This window comes from Lipophrys pholis (assembly GCF_963383615.2).
Source record: "Lipophrys pholis genome assembly, chromosome: 19".
Taxonomy (NCBI): domain Eukaryota; kingdom Metazoa; phylum Chordata; class Actinopteri; order Blenniiformes; family Blenniidae; genus Lipophrys; species Lipophrys pholis.
The window spans coordinates 14,247,977-14,266,702 of NC_137647.1; the positions used below are offsets into that span (position 1 = coordinate 14,247,977).

Consider the following 18,726-nt stretch of genomic DNA (forward strand, 5'->3'; position numbering starts at 1 on the left):
TGAAGCAGGTTTGTCGATCAAACTCAAGTGCCAATCAGGATTTTGTAAAGTCTATAGTTCCTACTGATGCTAAATTTTGTTTATTTATCAGTTCCAGAAAAAAAGAGCTTTTCTGACATCCCATGTTTGGTTCCATACAAACTAATTCCAGGTCTGTTCTTTGCTTGATAAACACAGCGTGAAGACTTTATTGATATATGTATGATATAAAATTTCCACTGGATATGGAGGTAATGGTGTTCCGCTTGCAGGGGAACATACAAACCTCCAAGCTATAACAGTCAATATGAAATGCAGTAATGAGTCAAAGTGAGCTCTATTGCCACATGACAACAAGAATTGCACATCCCAGAATAACAGGCAGTAACTTGGTTACAACAAAACTAATGTTTCATTTGAAATAGCAGCTCTGGTGACAATGTCCAATGCCTCTAGTCATTAGTTATTTGCAATACTATTGTGATTAGCTTTTATTTACCACTCTGCAGGCATTGATCTTTCAGTCAGAGATGGGTCAGTCAATACTGAGATCCATGTTAAAATCTTCTTGAAAAGATAAATTGGGTATGGATCTTTCGTTCATCCATTCATTCATTAAAAAAAAAAAAAATTGAAAAAATCAATGCATCTGACTTGGCCATTAGTCTACTGATAATATCTATTCAAACATGCAGCGAACGTACTAATGTGTTTAAAATAGATCTAAATGTCCGTGCTTTGAGAGAGACAAGGAGAGACATCTCTTCGGAAGGAACTGGGTTGTGGTGCAGCCCTGAGGGCTGCCGGGCTGCGGGAAAGGTACAGGAGGAGAAAAGTCCTGTGAGACCCAGACCTGAGCCACTGCTATGAATAACCTGAAATGTTCTTGAAGGGGAGCCGTGCTGCTCAGGTGTCCTAATGAAGGCTGCTGCAACAAACTGGACCAGATAACAAAGACAAAGCACCCGGCAGCGTCTTCTTCCCAATATCCAAATCCATAATAATTTGTTTCTAAGTTCGCTTGTCCTCGATTTCAGCTGAAATAAATATTGTGGCTACAAACGCAGCTGAAGCAGCTGTTAAAACACAGTAGACTCAAAGCTCTCTTTATGTGGGCATCTGAAATGCCCTTCAATAAGGTCACATTGCTTTCTCCTTTATTTTAACCTCCTATTAAGAATGTAACGGGACCAAAATGCAAAGTGATAGATTGACAAGCTGCTGGGTTCGTGAGAGCACCCCTCGGGACGAGATCCATTGAAGAATCGATGCACCACAGGGGGCTCCATCACGCAGTATAAACAATATGTTTAGTTCGGGCTGAAAGCCAGAGCTTACTTCAGCAAGGTGTCCTGGATGACCTTTCTCTTGTGCTGCACCCGGAGGGGATGCACCCGTTAACCCGGCATTGGGAGCACAACACGCCTGGCTTTTGACATCGAAACATTCAATGAATGTAAATAAATAAAACTTTCAGTTGCCTGGTGTTGCATTTATATGAACGTCTATAACTGTATATAAAACACTTGAACTACTATTTTGTAAAAGTAACTAAACACTCAAACTCAACACTCAAAAGGTTCAATTTCATGATACTTTAATATCATATAATCCACTTCATATCCCTCTATAAATTCAATCAGTACTTTTTGATCATTTAATAAAAATGTTCTTTTTTTAGACGTGTTTGTTTAACATGATGTCATTTTAGTTATTCTGAAATGTTCTTTGCTGGTAGATATGTCGTATTGGTGATACAATTGAATTGAATACTTGCTGTTGATGATGTACTTAAATGTAATAAAAACTAATAATTCCTTTTGGCATCACATATGAAGATACCTCTGTTATTCTTATCACCACGCTCCTCACCTGTGGAACAAACTTAATGAACACCTGAGAACTGCTGACACACATCTTTTAAATCAGGTCTTGAAACACTATTACTGCTCAGGCTTTCCATTATACAACAGATTTTACTTATTTTATCTTACCTTTCTTAATCAGGTAAGATTTTAGATTCTTAATTCCCTTGTTTTAATGAATTTCGTTTATTTCCTTGGGAAGCACTGTGGAGTCTGAATGACGCTATATGAATAAATTTGCCATGCCTTGAGATAAAAAAAAAGCATTACTTTTTATTGTGAATAAGTCTTGTTTAAGTGTGATGGCAGTACTTGAGTCAAACGTTTTCAGTAGTCGTCCCACCTGCACAAGCTTTCTTTCTTTGAACCCAACAAGTGGTTCACAAATGACGAAATAAGTGAAGGTTTTAGTCGCAAATCAATACTTCAAAAACACTTTGAGCTTCTTCTGTGAGGCTGAACCGTAGTCTTGTTTTTACACATTTAACAATAAGACTGCGCAAAGTACAGTTCAGCGAGTGTAGAACATAAAAAATATATTTTCACAAAAGCAGAAGAAATGCTTTCTGGTGGAGTAAAAATACATGTATCGATTGAAAGTTTGACTTTTAAACTCACCCCAGCAATTTTCACGTGTGCAAACATCCATTACAGACGGCTGGATTTTCTAAAAAGGGACGATTCAAAAGCTTAAAATCTTTTTTTTCTTTTTATGTTGTTATTTATGACATGGATGTTAAGAGGCTGGGCCAACAAAAGATCAATAATAATCTATTTTGTTGTGTAATCTCATTTTAACTGACGCACACGAGTCAAAGCCTTTGTATTACAACCTGAGCCACCAGGTGGCTCTGCAAAACCATCAACTGCACTAAATACCCTTTATTAGTGCAACCAACAACTTATTCTTAGATATCAGCCGTGCAGCCCTCAGACTTATAAGAGTACAATCAATAACGTGCATGCCATTGTAGAAACTATATTTAAATGATAGACTCGTTGACAGCACGGCTCTAAAAAGTGAGAGCAACTGCTGATTATTGGAAGTAAAATAGTAATAATACATGTAGCTTTTGGAATTTATTTATCACAAAATTGATCTAATGGTCAAACCTATAGAAGCTCATCAGTCATTAATGTATCTGCATGTCAGGTCCCAGTTTCAGAGCATGTTGTGCACAAGGAAACGCCTCACTGAGGTGAGAGGTCCCTTTGTTTGGATGTAAGAGGTCTCAAACAAATAAGTAGGCCGGCAGCTAATCTCACAGAATATGCAAAGCTGCAGACACCAGAGGTTGGATAAAGCGGGGCAGAGTGGTTTGAGCCGAGTCGTTAGAGAGAGAATTACACAGAGAGAACAATAAAAACTGTGCGGAGCAAAACTACACGAGGATATGATTGAATAACACAGGAGGAGTGGCTGGCGGAAGACTGTTAATGACTTCTACCGGGACAACAAGTGGCTCCAAACCAAATTATCAACTGTCAGCTTCCATTCAGGATCATATTCAGAGTAAATAAAGTAGGAAAGAGTTTTGTTATTTTTCCTGAAGAGAATCAGAGGATCATCCAAGCCCGGACTCACCTGTTCAGTCCAGGTAAGAGATCCACAATATTACAACGTTTAGTCAAAGTGTTTGGATCACTGTGTGACTTTTTAGTGACGAATTTTACAAATGTACACATTTTTTCATAGTACATTTCATTCTAAAATTTAAGAATCTCTCCAGCTCTTCGAGAATGGAATTACACACACCATCAAAGACCAAGTTTGAAATATTGTGTGCTTTAATGTCTACGTGTGTTACAGTCATGGTGATATTAAATGATAAGAATATAATAGTTAGATACTTAAATGATTATCTCTAAAACGTTTAAAGAAATTAATTCTACCACAGAGTTACATGGTTGCTGAGTTAAACAGTAGCTCCAGTCTGCAGGGGAGCTGGGTGAGAGGAATCACTGACTCCCATGGTAATATCTGCTAATTGCATGATCTTGGGGACCAGAGCAGTGACTAAAAGTCACTACAGAATGACTTAAGGGAGGCAATATAACTGATGGGTTCATTTGAGATCTCTTATATTTGACACTGCAGCACAGTCCTTACTGTAAAGGCGCCACACTTCAGATCAGATCAGTTTTACTGGGAAGTTCCACTCTGTCGGTACCGTGCATGTACAGTATTGTTAACAAATGTTTTACTCGCAGGTAGATGTTCAGAGTCGGTGACTGAATGTCTTTGTTCTAATAATACATTTGCAACCACGCATGCTTATTGATTCTGCGTTTGTTTTTGGTGCAGCGATCAAACACCGGAGCAATGAGCTCACCTAATGCTCCCCGAGGATGTGGCTCCGGCATCAGCTCCATGTATTACAACCTGTGCGACTTGACCTCGGTGTGGGGGGTTGTGGTGGAAGCCATCGCCGCCGCCGGTGTGGTGACCTCCTTTGTCCTTTTCATCACTCTCATGGCCTCCTTGCCATTTGTGACGGACAAGAAGAGGAAGGGAATGGTGGCCCTGCAGGCGGGCATTTTAATCTTCACACTGGGACTGTTTGGACTTAGTTTTGCCTTCATCGTTGGCCGGTACTCCACCACCTGCACCGCGCGGAGGTTTCTGTTTGGTGTACTGTTCTCAGGCTGCCTGGCGTGCCTGGCAATGCATGGCCTGTGGCTCGTCCTACTGGAACGGCGGGGCCGTGGCCCCCGCAGCTGGATGCTATGCCTGGGAGCCCTGGGCCTCTGGCTGGTAGAGGTGATCATCAACACTGAATGGCTGATCATCACCGAGGTCAGAAATCCACCCAGCGACACGATCGTCCCCGACCTATCCTGCAACATCGCCAACCAGGACTTTGTGATGGCGCTCATCTATGTGATGGTCCTGATTCTCACTGTGGTGCTGCTCGCCGTGCCCTCACTCACTCATAAGCACAGGCAGTGGCGGCGGGATGGCGCCTTCATCCTGGTCACAGGACTGCTCACCATGGCTATTTGGATCGTTTGGATTGTCATGTACATCTACAGGAACGGCGTGGCGGGGAATCCCAGCTGGGACGATCCCACTCTGGCTGTGGCCGTGGTGTCCAACGCCTGGGTCTTCCTCTTCCTCTACACCATCCCAGAGATTTGCTTACTGACGCAGGAGGACCCGGACCAGGAGCAGCCCTCTGATGGAGAGGATGTCTATCCTGCCAGAAGCTTGGTTTATGACACCATCCTGAAGGAGCCAGTGCCAAACCACCAAAATGTGTACATAGAGAATAAAGCCTTCCAGATGGACGAGTCTCCAACAGGTAGCACATCAGAGTCACTTGTCTGACAGTAGTGGGTCATTTTATTCAAGATTAGAATTTATAGATGAGCCAAATGAATAAATTGACCTTTATTTTACAATTACAGACAGGAGATTTATAACATACTCACAGTGTAACTCATAAAAGTCACCACTAATATCGCTAATTAGATGCCTTTTGCACCAAAGGAAATTATTACGAATTTACTGGATCGATGCTCTAGAGTCTAGACTTTGGATCTAATGTTGTCAGCAATATCTACATTTCTATATTTGAAAAAAGCTGCTTACATGAGGGAAAACATGTTCACTGCGATTATTAATTTTCATCGTTGTTCCTCGAGACCACGAGATAATGATCCGACTGTTCAAAAGACTCATGTGCAATAACAGCCCACACAGCAATGTGCTATAAGACGCGCTGATGTCTGATCATTCTTTGTTCGACAGTGCCCAAAAAGCCAGTGTCTCCGTACGGATCCTACAATGGACAATTACGGAGTTGTGTTTACCAGCCCACGGAAATAGCTTTGGTAGCCAAAGGTTTGACGAAGGTGAGTGCGTTAACACTGCGGCACAGCACACGGCACTTCTCCTTCCACACGTCTGACACGGACACATTTTCTGCATTTTCCTACAGATGGATCAACAGGCTATATTGCCCCGAGCGAGACCCCCGTCTCTGAACCCAGGGAGCAGCAGCTCTCTGCCCCGACTGGTGGAGTCCTTATCTGAAGGACTGTCATAGGCTTTGTACCCGGAGAGGAGGATGCTTTACATTAGGATTTAGTTCAAGTCTGAGTCTGCAAAAGTGTGAAAAAATGGTTCCATTTTTGCTAAAAGCCATTGTGATCAAGATTTTAGAGAAAACTAAATAAATCGCTTAGAAAAGGTTTGAACAAGTGAACAGAGTGAGCTGTAGTCTGCCCTTCATCCAGCCCCACAACTCTGTTCTGAGAGTAATAGAAGTTAGATGGATTTTTCGGAACCGTTTCCAATTTAATATTTTTACACTCCCTCCAGTAGAGCAGTGCCTCTTACCATGGAAACTTACAACTTCGAGATAACTTGTAAAAATAGTCTGCTTGATAACTTATTACAAACACCAGGTGACTCTGGAAACTCTGACGTCTGGCCTATGTTGACATAAAGAACATATATCCAAATTGGACATTTCCATATCGTGGAGATTGAAATCTGTACTCTCCTTTTGAAAGCTTAAACTAGAAAACCTTTCTCTGTAAGTGAGCCAGCTTTTCTCATTACACGCCCCACAACCATGATCAGAAAGATGGGTTTACCTACAAGCTACTGTACGACGAAAAACTGTTGTTTTCTTTTTTAAATCTCAGATTACTTACAATCTGAAATCAAAAGTGTAACAATATATAAATCTTCCAGGTCACAACTGACGGGTTAACCAGTAGACAAGGATTAGGTTCAGAGAGACGAGGAGTAACAGACGAGGCTAAAACTGTGTAAAGTGTGTGTGGTTATAGTGGTTATATTTTACTGATAGTTTTTGATAAGTTTGTCGTGAACCCCCCCCCCCCCCCCATCATAAATCTACAGTCAAAATGTTGTACATTTTTACTACATAACATTGTGTTTGTGTTCAACAGATTAGTTCTTTGTTAATAGAGGTTATACAGATACTATAGTTTCAATATTGCCACATTTGTAAGGAAAGCTAAGTTTGTTAAATCTACTCTTCAATTGCCAAACAACTTTTCAGGTAAATAAAAGCCGTTTGGCACAGTCAAGGGAAGATTTTGCAAATTTCTCATGAACGCATCCTCCCTAAAAACGCGACGCTGCTTAAATAATCTCCGAAAAACAAAAGATTTTCCGTGTGTAGTTAATATATCAGCGCTTCCTCTGAAAGTCACAATAGTTTTAGTGCGTCTTGGACTTTTTAAATGGAATTTTTGTGTAAAAGGTGTGAATTTTAAGTTATTAAATTTCTGAAGGCTGCGTGAAGCGTGTGTGGCTGTTTGGTTTGTAGGAGTCCTCATGCGGTGGAGTATCCTGGAGGACGAAGTGGCAGCGAGGTAGCGAGCATGATGAGCCACTCCCTGGGACTCAACCCACACATGGAAATATCTGCGTTCACAAGGAAGGGAAAAAGATTTTTTTTTTTTTTAAAAATGTAGGTTGAGCCGAGATTGATATTTGACTATAGAAAAACTCAACAAATCCTCATCATGTGCCTTCTTCTTTGAATGTAGAGATGTATTATTATTAGTACGGATCAAAGGGATTCATTAATTCAAGTTTTCTTTAGAGAAACAAAAACAAGATTTCAATCAATTCGCAGCTTTTTACTCAACTGCTTCTCCCGCTCCTGCTCAGGGACCAGCGCAGCAAAGTTGCGCGTGACTTGTCGCAGAGTGTTGCAGACCGAGCCGCGGCTGCCTAGCAGCACGCCGAGCGCACGCGCTCCCAATTAACTCCCCGTGCTGTCAGCAGCGGCGGGCGCCGGCTCGCCCCGCTCAGAGGTGGAAACTGCTCGCGTATGACAAATCACACAGCACAACATGACACGCGAAAAGGTTGAACGTTTAGCCGTTTAGTTCTTTGTTCAAACCCTTTCAGTTTGTGGTGCTGAAAGATGAAAATGTTCCGAGGTGTTCGGGAGCGGAGTGCTGGGACTTTGGTGAAACCATGTCTGAATTAAACCGCGAAAAACACCTGCCAAAGAACGTCCCATTCAAAGTCGATGGGATTTGAGTGAAAAGGAGACTTTCTAACTTGAACTTTTACGGTCTGCAGCGAGCGGAGGAGAAGGCACACGATTTCATCTGGAATTTGCCCGGTTGTCTACATTTGCAGTCAATTCTGATTTTAAAGCCGCAACAATCTCTGGATGGAGGAAAAACAAACTCTAAATGGAAATGCACGTTGACTCTTTCAGCCTCTGTAAGACTCATTGAACACGTGACCCACTTTCAAAGGTGGCAAGAAATCAACTGTTATGCTAAAATGTGTTAAAAAAAAAAAAACAAACCCAAAAGAAACAAGCTGCAGGATCAGACATATATCATTTGTTACCCGCAGGCCCATTTCTGTACATTACACCACACATTCTGGGAAGGAATTTGAACCTTACATTGATTAAACATTATATGCAAATTTGAATGAATTTACTAAATTTTTTTTGTGTGAAGAGCATGCACGGTAACATTTTGGTCTTCCTCACACAGACCAGTGGAACCATCAGTTGCTCAGCGAGCAGTTTGCACACAGTTGGTTGCATAAGCAGTGATGAGTGTGCTCAGCTCAGGGGAGTCAGCACTCGCCATCACAAGCAGCTGTCCCCACTTAATACATTTCCTTGTCACTGTGACAACCCTCAGTGGACAAACACAGACGAGAAAGAAGAAGAAGAAGAGAGAAAAAAAAAAGAGAGCAGTCGAGCAGATTAAATGGAACCCGGAGGCCACACCACTGCTATTCAGTCTTATGAGCTAAATCCATGTAGTGATATTACTCTGTTGATCACTACCGCTGCACTTAATGGAAAATAAACTGTTTGCCTTGAGATCCCGGACGCTTTCAATGATCAGGCTGTCAAACAACACGTGAATTTGTCCCGTTTGTCTCGGCGGCCAATATTCAAACAAAGGCCTTGTTCACGGAGGTAAACCTTTAAAGGATTACTAATGTAAATAGCTGTGCCAGGCGCTCGTAAGTGTTCCGCATTTGAAAAAGCTAATGTGCTTTATTTATCCCCAAGATCCAGACGCTCAGGGAGGTACAAAGTGAAACGAGAGCTCAACAGATTTATTTGCAGAAATGACGTGTTTATTTGTACAGCTGAGTTTCAAAGATAATTTCCGACCGCGGATATATAATCAGAAAAAAAGAAAAGAAAAAAAAAGTGATGCGAATAAATGGCTATAATGTCATTTGAATGAATCCAGAAGAGATGTTAAAAGTGCAAATAAAAAAACAAGCAATCATGTTAAATGGAAAATATTAAATGTTAAAAGGTTTTATTTCTATTATAATTCTTTAGATTTATTTTCCCCTCCACTACATTAAACCCAGACTAACAGTAAAAGTCGAGAGAAACTAGCAGCTTGTCCTGACAGATCCTTCCAGACGGCTTGAAACCAGCTTTCTACAGGAGCACTGCCCCCTAGTGGCACCACGGAAGACTGACGCTTATATAAATATGCAAGGAATCATTCTTCACACAAGGATGACAAATCACTAAAATCCACATGTATTGATTGAGCCACCTGATTTCAGGAGTGAAGATCTTTTACTCTTCATATGAAGTGACCAGCAAATGTTCTTTGCCCCCCTCCCCGAGTCTCTGCTCATTGCAGTCCTTGAAATAGACTAAGGCTGGGTGATAATAAACGCCTCAAGACGTCAGTGAAGGTTCTTGACTTTTTTCCGCAGCCCGGCTGTCCTGACCTCGTGCTGCAGCTGCTTCTGCTTCTTGAGCTGCCGGTAGGCCTCCACGGCCCGCTCCCTCTCCTCCTCCATGATCCTTTGCTTGGCCATGGAGGGCTTGGCTGTGGAGATGGCGGTGTGGCCGAGCAGAGAGTTGAGCAACAGCTCCTTTGTCGCCTTCTAAAGAAAATGCGTGGAAAGAAAGAAAGAAAAAAACAAACACCAATAAAAAACAACCTGCATTGGCATCGTACTCAGACCTTATGAGTGATGAGATAAACGTGGGAGTACTGCAAAGCAAAGGTACCGGAGGTTTGACCGGAGCTTTCCTCGGCTTCGCACTCAGTGACGGTGGAGCCATCGCGACTTCACCAAAGGCGATACTATCTGAAAACCAACAATTCTTCTTATTAAAGTGGACAAATATTACAGCTGTTTACCAAAATGTTAACTTTGTGTGAGTGAGAACCATAAAGATACAAGAACCTCCGCTTTCTACAAGGAGGAACCAGCTCAGTCTCTAGTTTGAAGCTGAAGACTTTTCTACTGAATAATACTTAGAATGTCCGTTTTCTAGTCAATCTGCTCTAGGTTAAGACCGCTGGGTGAGCTTCTTTGCAGAAACTCCTGAAGCTCAAATATGCACAATATTGTTTCCATGGTTACACTGCATAGTTATTTGTCCTTGGAAATGTTCTTTAAAAAACAAACAAACAAACGTGCAAACCTTACCTACAAACATCTCTTTCTCCATCTTGGCTTCTTTCTTGTCCAGCTTTTTCAGCTGCAGCTTCAGTAATCTGTCTTTATCGTGCCTGTTTCACAAACAGTAAGCGCCGGGTGAGTCGATCACGTAACAGACAGCAACAATAAAGAGAAACTTTCAAGCGTGAGCCAATAAAACACGCCGGTGCCCACTGTGAAGCCGTGGCTTGGCTGAGAGTCAAAGCCCACTCACTCCTTCTTTCTGTCCGATTTGGCCTTCGCCGGTCTCTCCTGCTGGTCTGCATCCAGCTCGGGTTTTCTCTCCACCTGGTTTTTGGTGAGGAAGAGGACGTGTTGGGCCGCGTTGTCCATCCGCCGCACATACGCCTTCACGCTTTCCTGCTTCCCCCTTTTGAAACGCGGCACCGCGATGTCTCCCACCCGGGGACCCGCTCGCTGAGCTGCAGGGGCAGAGGATGGAAGTCCATTCACCGCTATGTGAGAAACGTGGCCGGTTGGGCAAAAGTATTCACATCCTTTATGGAAGTAAACGTCGAGTAAGACTTTGGCGAAGTGATTTAACTTGTTTACTTACTGATCAGGATTCATCTTGTATTGAATTTTCTTCATAAAAACAAGTAATAAGCAGCTAGACTTTACATACGAAAGTAAGAATTCCATTGAAAGCTTTCATTTGGCAACGACAGTCTTCATATCCTGCTTCATATCTTCCCACGGTACGTCAAAACACAAGGAAGTGGACAAGAACGTCTCCGTTGAACACATGGACCCAAACAGACACAAAAGAAGACTAAAGAATGAAGCACAGATTGTTTTTTTTCTACATTAATCTACCGTTTTTACCATTTCCATTAATAAAGCGAAACACATGCGAGAGCTACTTTGTTAATGCTGGGTTTTGTATAAAGAAATCAACGACTGTTTATACTTTGTTTTGCCAGTGAGATTCAAAGAGTAATTAGTTTGTTGTTGTATCTTAATCTTGTAAACAGAAGAAGCATTGTTTTTATTTTCCTGCTGTGAGAAATCATGACATTAAGGGAAACTTGTGCATTTGACGACTGAGCCAAAAGGTCCACAGCACATGTCACATTCTCAGAATTAAAACCTTTAAAAAAAAAAAAAAAAAAAAAAGATTGAACACATGTTAAGGGTACACAACTGTTAAAATGATAAAATGCAAAGTACTATAAACAAGTTTAAAAGATAAAATGCAGATTTATGAAAACAGATTGGACAAAAGGGCAATAGCTAATAATATATATCAAAGTGTATTAGTTCATTGAAAAAAACTAACAACTGAAAAAGTCATTTAAGTGGTGAACTGAGACATAATATTGAAAATTGCTGTTGAAATCGAATCAGATTTCAGGTTTGTAAAAAATGATATTTCACCAAATGTGAACTTCTTAATGATATATTGATTTTTTTTTCTTGCACTGAAATAAAGACGGATTTGTCGTTATTCATATACTATTATGTAGTTATTTACTGATTCCAGTCTACTTGAGATACATTGATGCTGTAGTGGGTTTTCCAAGCGTGTCCGAGCAGCTGGATGGTTCTAGTCACCCTGCTGGAGCTTCCTCTGCTTCCCGGGTCTCTTCTCTCGCTCTCTGCTCTTCAGGATCTCTCGCAGTTTGAAAGGGATGTGGCTCAGGTGGTCCTCCTCTTTGGGTTTCCGTTGTCCGTCTCTTTTCGTCTTCTTGCCGCTGAAACACACCACGATCAAACCAGAGAACAGTTAGAGGTTCTAAACCAGGAGAGGAGAGCTCGTGACACTGAGCCGATGTTGCTAACCGCTAAGCTATCGGCGGTTTTCTTTGACTCTCGGGCTCCGTTACGTTACCTCGGCTGTCGACCAGTCTTGTCCGCTTGTTTTCCAGGCTCGTTGGTTGTATTTTTCTTGTTCTTCCCCATTGCTAAAACACTTTATTCCAGTAAATAACACAACACAAACACACGTGGAGCAACACAGAACACCATCAAACCTGTGAAGCAACTGAAGCCGCGAAGACGCCACACTCTGCGGTTTTTGTCGAGATCCGGAAATGTTTGTTGCTTTCTAGGTGGGTGTAAAGACCACATTTCAAATGAATAAATGTGAAGTGTTTAAATTTTTTCTACGTTGCATTTATATTACTGATAGTATTGATCGACAATCTATCCAGTATTAGAATGAAAACTCGAAGCAAAATCCTTGCAAATGCAATTAAATTCAACTCAAAGTGAAGCATGTTGAGTTGGAGACGATCTTCACTCGAAAGCGCATCCTGATTGGCTAAAAGAAAAAGAAGATAAAATCTGTATTGTACCGCTAGAGGGAGACAATACCAAAATCCTAAAGCAGAAGTCTCCAACGTCCACATTAAGAGGAAGTTTATTTGACCATCTGGATCCTTCATAAATCAGAGCAGATGTTTCTAAATCCCTACAGATGTTTCGAAAAGAATAACAATCAAAACAGGATAGTATGGTTTTCTGATTCAGTGGCTCACGCTGCTAAACAATGTGTGTGAAGAAGTAAAGGGCTTTACATTTCTTCAGTGGATCTCATGTTACCTGCAGATGATTTATTATTTACATTATTTAAGAGTGAGAACTGCTACAGATCTGATGGTTGAGGTGCACGATCTAAGTTTTATGGGGGAAAAAAACCCCAATTGGATGCAAATAGTTTTACAATCTGATGGACAGTTTTGTTGTGTTTGAGATGAAATGTGGCAGAACGTCGCTCAGTGCAGCAAAGATCATTTGCATTGATTCGTTTTCTATGTAAATGTAATGTGTGTTTGTAGTCAGGAGGCCCCTCTCATGTAAAGAATTGTACCAGGTTTTGCTGTATACCACACTATAAAATGAGTTTTGTATTAAATTACAAATGCAGTTAAAATATTCAAGGTTGCTTTATTTATTTATTTACACAGAGGCCGTAATAATCACAGTTCCATTTTTAAGAAAAGTTTTTGGTTTGAACGACGACATTGTTATTTGTTACCTTTGAAGTGAGAACGAATTGCTTTTCTTATATATGAACAAGAATTGCTTCCAACACACAACAACAACGTTCATCATATTGAGGACAACAAAAATGTCTTCTGTGCCAGTTCACCGATGTTTAATATAGAATTGTATGTTAATCTGAAGAACCAACTGGATGACTGTAAATTAAGCTTCTTTCATGAAATGCATTTGATTTCCACCTTTAATCATATTTCGTTTTGCAATATTTAAAGACTAATTGAAATCGCTATCAAGTTTAATTGTGATTGATTGACTTTCCTTGCACTATTATCACTATTTTCTGAACTGATTTTGTGGACCACATGTGACAGGTTGCCCATGTGTGATTACCAGTCATGACAAAAACAACCCACGATGCACTGCTTTCAACAGAAGGTAAGACACAGAGGCTCATTCCAATTTTTGTCCAGGATTGGTATCCGGTTAATCCCAGCAGTGTGTGTCCATACATGTGCAATATGTGTGTGTGAATAATACAGATTACTGAGAGGAACTGCAGTGCAGCGTGAGATGAACGGACCGGGCGAGTGTTTATGTATACTGGAGTGGATTATCAGACGTAATGCAGCTCAGTGTGAGAGACTGCTGATGAAAGGAGAATGTTACTGCAGACATTGTGTAATATCCGCAGGTGGTGGGGAGTTTCTGAGCATTGTGCCACCTCATAAATTGTGTAAATATTCAAATCACTCGTCACTGTTCCTCACATAAACTGCTGCTTTTGTTACTGTCACCATGGACCTGTTTTATAGGACCCAATACAGGATGTTGTCGTCAGTAATGCCAGTCAGCCAATCTCTCATGGATGTACAGATCCATAATGAATGTGCGTATGCGCTGGCGTCATAATCTTCTCATAGGTGAGCATATAATAGAGCATCAGCGAACACAATTCATCATTTAATAGCAGCTCAGACCTCCGAAGAGACTCAACAGCAGCACAGACGTGAGTAGAACCAACAATTAGATCTCTGAATGTAGAGTATATAGCCTGTTTTATACACTGTTTTGCTTGCATGTCAAGGCCTTGTTCTGTCTTTAGATGCTCAGTTGTTAAGATGCAAAATGTATTTCAACGGTTTTTGGAGATGGAAACTTGTATGTTTTCAGCAGACAGACTCGCAGATCACATGCAATAGACGGTCTATGCAGCATTGTGTGAATTAAAGCCGCTCTGGTGGCATTGAATTCACTTTTTCCTGGCATGACTGAGGTTATGTTTGGCTCGAACTCATGTGACGTCGTGTACGTGACAAAAAAGTGCACAATATGCAGGCCTATTCATAACACTGAGAATCAATCATGAAAGTTTTTATGAACTTGCATTGCTTGAATTATTTTAAGATCTCACACCGAAACTTAGTATTTGTGAGCCTCTCGTGAAACATCCTAACATTTCTCTTTACACGTTGTTAGATGGCTTTCAAAATATCCTTTGGGAATTTTCTGATAATTGTCTGGTTGACGGTACAAATTAAAAAAAGACTCCTTTAATTACTGTAATGAAGTCGTGGTATTATAAATATGTAAACTTACTTACACTCCAGTATAATGGACACTGTTTTTAATGCCACAATCCCACATTATTGAGTACACCCACAATTCATTTTATTCCTTTAACAGACATGAGTTAACAATACAAGTTGCCATAATATATACTGTCTGAGATGTGCTGTAAATGTATATATTTAAAACAATGAATGCATTAAATAACTATTGAACACAGTGGCAGTCCTACTTGGATACCCCAGTACACCAGTACACCTCTACATGAGGGCATGTTGATATTGTGACAGGAGCTTTTCTCTGCGTGTGTGATCTGATTGAGTTCTTGAGTTCACGTGAGATCGACGAGCAGATTCAGCATGTCCTCGTATTATCTGATCACAAAGGGGCTTTGAAGCTTAAGGACACCTTGCACCGTTGATCTCACGTGAGATAATACGAGCCTCCACACAGATAATCCGACCGTTTTTCAGGTGGATTCTGAACATTTTTCTTTCTTCTTGAATGACAGACTTTCTTAAAATGGTCTAAATACAGGTTATTTATGATCTATTTCATAATAGATCGAGCCACAGAAGCATGAACTTGGACTTGGCCAAGCCTGAAGCAAAGAGTGGCACCAAAGCCCCGACCAGGGCGGTCGGCCCCGGCTCGCCACGCAAGTGCCCACCCAAGTTCAAACAGAGGAACACCAGGCAGTTCAAGAGCAAGCCCCCCAAGAGGGGAGTCATCGGGTACGCCTCTTCTAAACGACCGTCATTTCTAAAGTGACATTCAGACATACCACAAGCTTCCACTCAACAATGCTTTTTATTCTCTTTTTAGCTTTGGAGAGGACATCCCAGGAATGGAAGGGCTCGGCATAGGTAAAGCAGACGTGCAAAGTCACATCGTCACCCCATCAAAACTTTCCTTTTCAAATTCATTCACTGACGTTCTTTCTCCGTTGTTTTCCAGATATAACCGTAATCTGCCCCTGGGAGGCGTACAGCCATCTAGAGCTACATGAACTGGCTCAGTACGGCATCATCTGAGTCTCCTCAAAGGGAACATTTTTTTTCTATATCTATGAAAGGGACATAACATGACAAGTTCAGCTGCTGGAATTTTCAATTGCAAGAATAAAAATATTTAAAAGTGGCTTTTTTGTACCTCTAGCAAACGCGCAACCAATCATTATATGATGGGTTTGCATGCATTTTAAATGCTGTCGTTTGACGATATTTTGTACAGGAAATCTATTTTAATAATAAAACTCTCAAGCTGCCATTTTCATGTCTGTGAGCTGTCGATGCCGAACCTCAGATTATTGCCTGAAACTCCAGTGGTGGCTGCAACTGTCCGAGTTGTTCCTGGCCAACAGGAGTTTCTGCTCTGACGTCAGTACTGGGGTTATTATATGTTAATCCAACTCAGAATAAAGCTTAACATTTTCAAATATTGTTGTTGTTTGTGATTTTTTGTTTGTTTGTTATTAAACCAGGGTATTGTGTATGAAACATAAGTTCCATTCACTTTTGTTCACCCCATAAATATTTGAATTAAATTAGAATTATTCAAATTGACATTGGTCATGCAGAAGCAGGGCTTTTAGATTCCTTCATGTTTTATCTCATTGCAGTGTTGGCTGTGTATTTCCAGTGTGTTTGATAATGACTTTAAATACCTATGGGAATCCTCTGGGTTTTCATCATGTGGTCGTCTGCGCAATCACTGGCAAGAAATGTTATGATTAGTTTCGTACCTATAACTACAGTATATTTTTGAAGCTCTCAAAAATGAAATGTAAAGCTTTCAGAAATGGAAACCAAAGCATTTTGTTTCAAAAAGGGGAACAGAAGTACGCATCATTGAGAAGTGTGTATAATCACGACTTTCTTTGAATCATGATGGATTTTGACTTTTAATATTAAAATATATACAAATAAAATAAAACGAACCAAGTCGACTTTAGTTTTCATTGGTCTCGCAAGTACAATCTTAAGTCTTTGCAACCATATAAAGGCAGCCAGTATTCATATTAATAGCAGATCGTTGTCTTCATCAAGCCACGTTATAGACTTTATGCCACTGGATGCTTTCCAGCAGGCGCGTGGAGATGAACACGACCACAATTTGGACCCCGATGACGACGATGGCCACCGTCCCTATCAGTGCCTCGTGCTGCTCGATCCAGCGCGAGATCCCCCCGAGGCAACCGCCCAGGAAGACCACGCTCTGGGCGGAGAACTCATCCAGCAGCTGGGCTCCGACTCCACACTGGGAGTTCCACACGGTGCCGTTCTCCAGAGGATCCACGCAACATGTCGCAGGGACTCCGCAGGCCAGCACTCCTGGAGCGGAGCAGTTGAAATATCTGAGCGGAGGCAACAAAAGCATCATGTGATAATAATTAGGAGAACCTTCGGTTTGTCACTTGACTGGTCTTTTTTACTCACATGTTGAGCTCCCAGTCACGGTAGTTATCGGCCCCACAGCACTGCAGGTTCAACTGGAACTCGTCCACAATGAACCTCAGATCCAGGTCGTCTTGGTAGCGCACCATGGCGGCCAGCATCCCGGACCGCAGGTAGCCTCCAATCTGATCCTGCATGCTGTACGCCAAAATGGCGATCAGCACTTGAACTGAAATCAGCGCGAGTACCATAAATGAGAAAACCTTGAGCAAGAAGCTGTTCTCTCGCACGGCGCCGACACAGCCTGTCAGGCAGAGCAGAGTGAGCAGGAAGCCCAGGCTCATCAGTGCCAGCATCGGGTCGGTGCCAATGCCGCCGATCTTCTCCTGGGCAAATGATTCTTTGCTGACGAGGCCCCACATCCCCAGACCAAGAACCACCAGGCCCAACACTGTGAACACCAGATTGCATAGGAAGAGGAAGTATTTCAGGAAGTAGTCCATCCAGGATTGGTGATAGTAGGGTTGGAGTTTTGCAGTGCTGTGGAGGTCTGCTCCAGGGTTGGTCTCTGGCTGGGAGTCATCGTCAGGCTCCTCAGCTTCAGCTCTTGCAGGACCTACCTTTAGAAATGCATACATGCAAGTGATAAGAGTTCATTTTAAAATGTTTCCAAAAAAAAAAAAGAAGTAACAATCCAAGACAATATCCAAAAACTCTTACCTTTGGTATGAGTGGACTCGTCTCATTCTGCTCCTTGTCTTTCCTCGACCAGGGCCAAGAAATATTTTTAAACGGCAAATAGTCCCTCATTTTGAAAAAGAAAAGGGAGACGGACCTCCCTGTGCTGCTGGAGCTACTGTACAAGAGGAGCATGTGAGCCGAGGAGGAGAAACCATGCTGTGTTCGGCTCCAGGCTGCTGGGAGGCGTAAGACTTCTCCATCATGTGAGAGTCACAGTGAGGGGATTAGATGGTTTTCTCTGAGCATACCACACACACACACACACACGCACGCACGCACACACACACACACACACACACACACACACACACACACACACACACACACACACACACACACACACACACACACACACACACACACACACACACACGCAGGACAAAAGTTGCTTCTTAGTTACAACAACATTGATTGTTAAGATGTGAAGAGTTTGATCTCTGGATTCAATAATAATAATAATAAACTCTGCTCTAAGTTTGGCCACACGTGTCAGTTGGCTTGATCAGAAAAACATCTGTTTTTTTCCAGACTTTACACAAATCAAGGCTCCCAGTAAACTTTGTTGCCTTGATGATTATTGCCAAAATCCTCCAGTAAATAGAAAATTTAATATATGAACTACTTTTACTAAATTTACTAAAGTTCACATATCGTACATCTCCTTCAGGTTTCCTGCCACTATATTAGCCGATAACATCCTTTTGCGAACCACTACGCCACTGTGCTGCCTTAACACAACATCAGCAGTTCCTAAAATGAAAAAACAAAGAAAGCCCAGCAACAT

General features: G+C 41.6%; 4 protein-coding genes across 5 annotated transcripts; 2 read left to right on the forward strand and 2 right to left on the reverse strand.

Annotated features, from left to right (window-relative positions):
• Nucleotides 1-3,131: 3,131 nt before the first annotated feature.
• Nucleotides 3,132-7,123, forward strand: LOC308125020 (G-protein coupled receptor family C group 5 member C-like). The gene is made up of 4 exons (XM_080488472.1): nt 3,132-3,442; nt 4,150-5,146; nt 5,596-5,699; nt 5,786-7,123. Exons 2-4 carry the CDS (start codon nt 4,168-4,170, stop codon nt 5,891-5,893), a joined length of 1,191 nt encoding a protein of 396 aa, XP_080344598.1. The 5' UTR covers nt 3,132-3,442; nt 4,150-4,167; the 3' UTR covers nt 5,894-7,123.
• A 1,046-nt stretch (nt 7,124-8,169) lies between these two features.
• Nucleotides 8,170-12,537, reverse strand: ccdc137 (coiled-coil domain containing 137). Of its 2 annotated transcripts, none has more exons than XM_080488473.1 (6): nt 12,125-12,537; nt 11,848-11,987; nt 10,508-10,715; nt 10,282-10,364; nt 9,857-9,936; nt 8,170-9,729 (listed from the first exon to the last, which is right to left on the reverse strand). In XM_080488473.1, the coding sequence occupies exons 1-6, from the start codon at nt 12,193-12,195 to the stop codon at nt 9,526-9,528; spliced, it is 786 nt and encodes a 261-aa protein (XP_080344599.1). In that variant the 5' UTR covers nt 12,196-12,537; the 3' UTR covers nt 8,170-9,525. The 2 variants fall into 2 exon arrangements, with proteins under 2 accessions (XP_080344599.1, XP_080344600.1); XM_080488474.1 differs by having other exon boundaries at nt 8,941-9,726; nt 12,125-12,298.
• Nucleotides 12,538-13,603: 1,066 nt separating this feature from the next.
• LOC308124168 (retinal rod rhodopsin-sensitive cGMP 3',5'-cyclic phosphodiesterase subunit gamma-like) lies at nt 13,604-16,240 on the forward strand. Its single transcript, XM_080487029.1, has 4 exons — nt 13,604-14,245; nt 15,369-15,539; nt 15,631-15,671; nt 15,763-16,240. The coding sequence occupies exons 2-4, from the start codon at nt 15,385-15,387 to the stop codon at nt 15,837-15,839; spliced, it is 273 nt and encodes a 90-aa protein (XP_080343155.1). The 5' UTR covers nt 13,604-14,245; nt 15,369-15,384; the 3' UTR covers nt 15,840-16,240.
• On the reverse strand, nt 14,894-18,180 carry tspan10 (tetraspanin 10). The gene is made up of 3 exons (XM_080487028.1): nt 17,922-18,180; nt 17,244-17,821; nt 14,894-17,161 (listed from the first exon to the last, which is right to left on the reverse strand). The coding sequence occupies exons 1-3, from the start codon at nt 18,072-18,074 to the stop codon at nt 16,849-16,851; spliced, it is 1,044 nt and encodes a 347-aa protein (XP_080343154.1). The 5' UTR covers nt 18,075-18,180; the 3' UTR covers nt 14,894-16,848.
• Between the last annotated feature and the right edge of the window lie 546 nt (nt 18,181-18,726).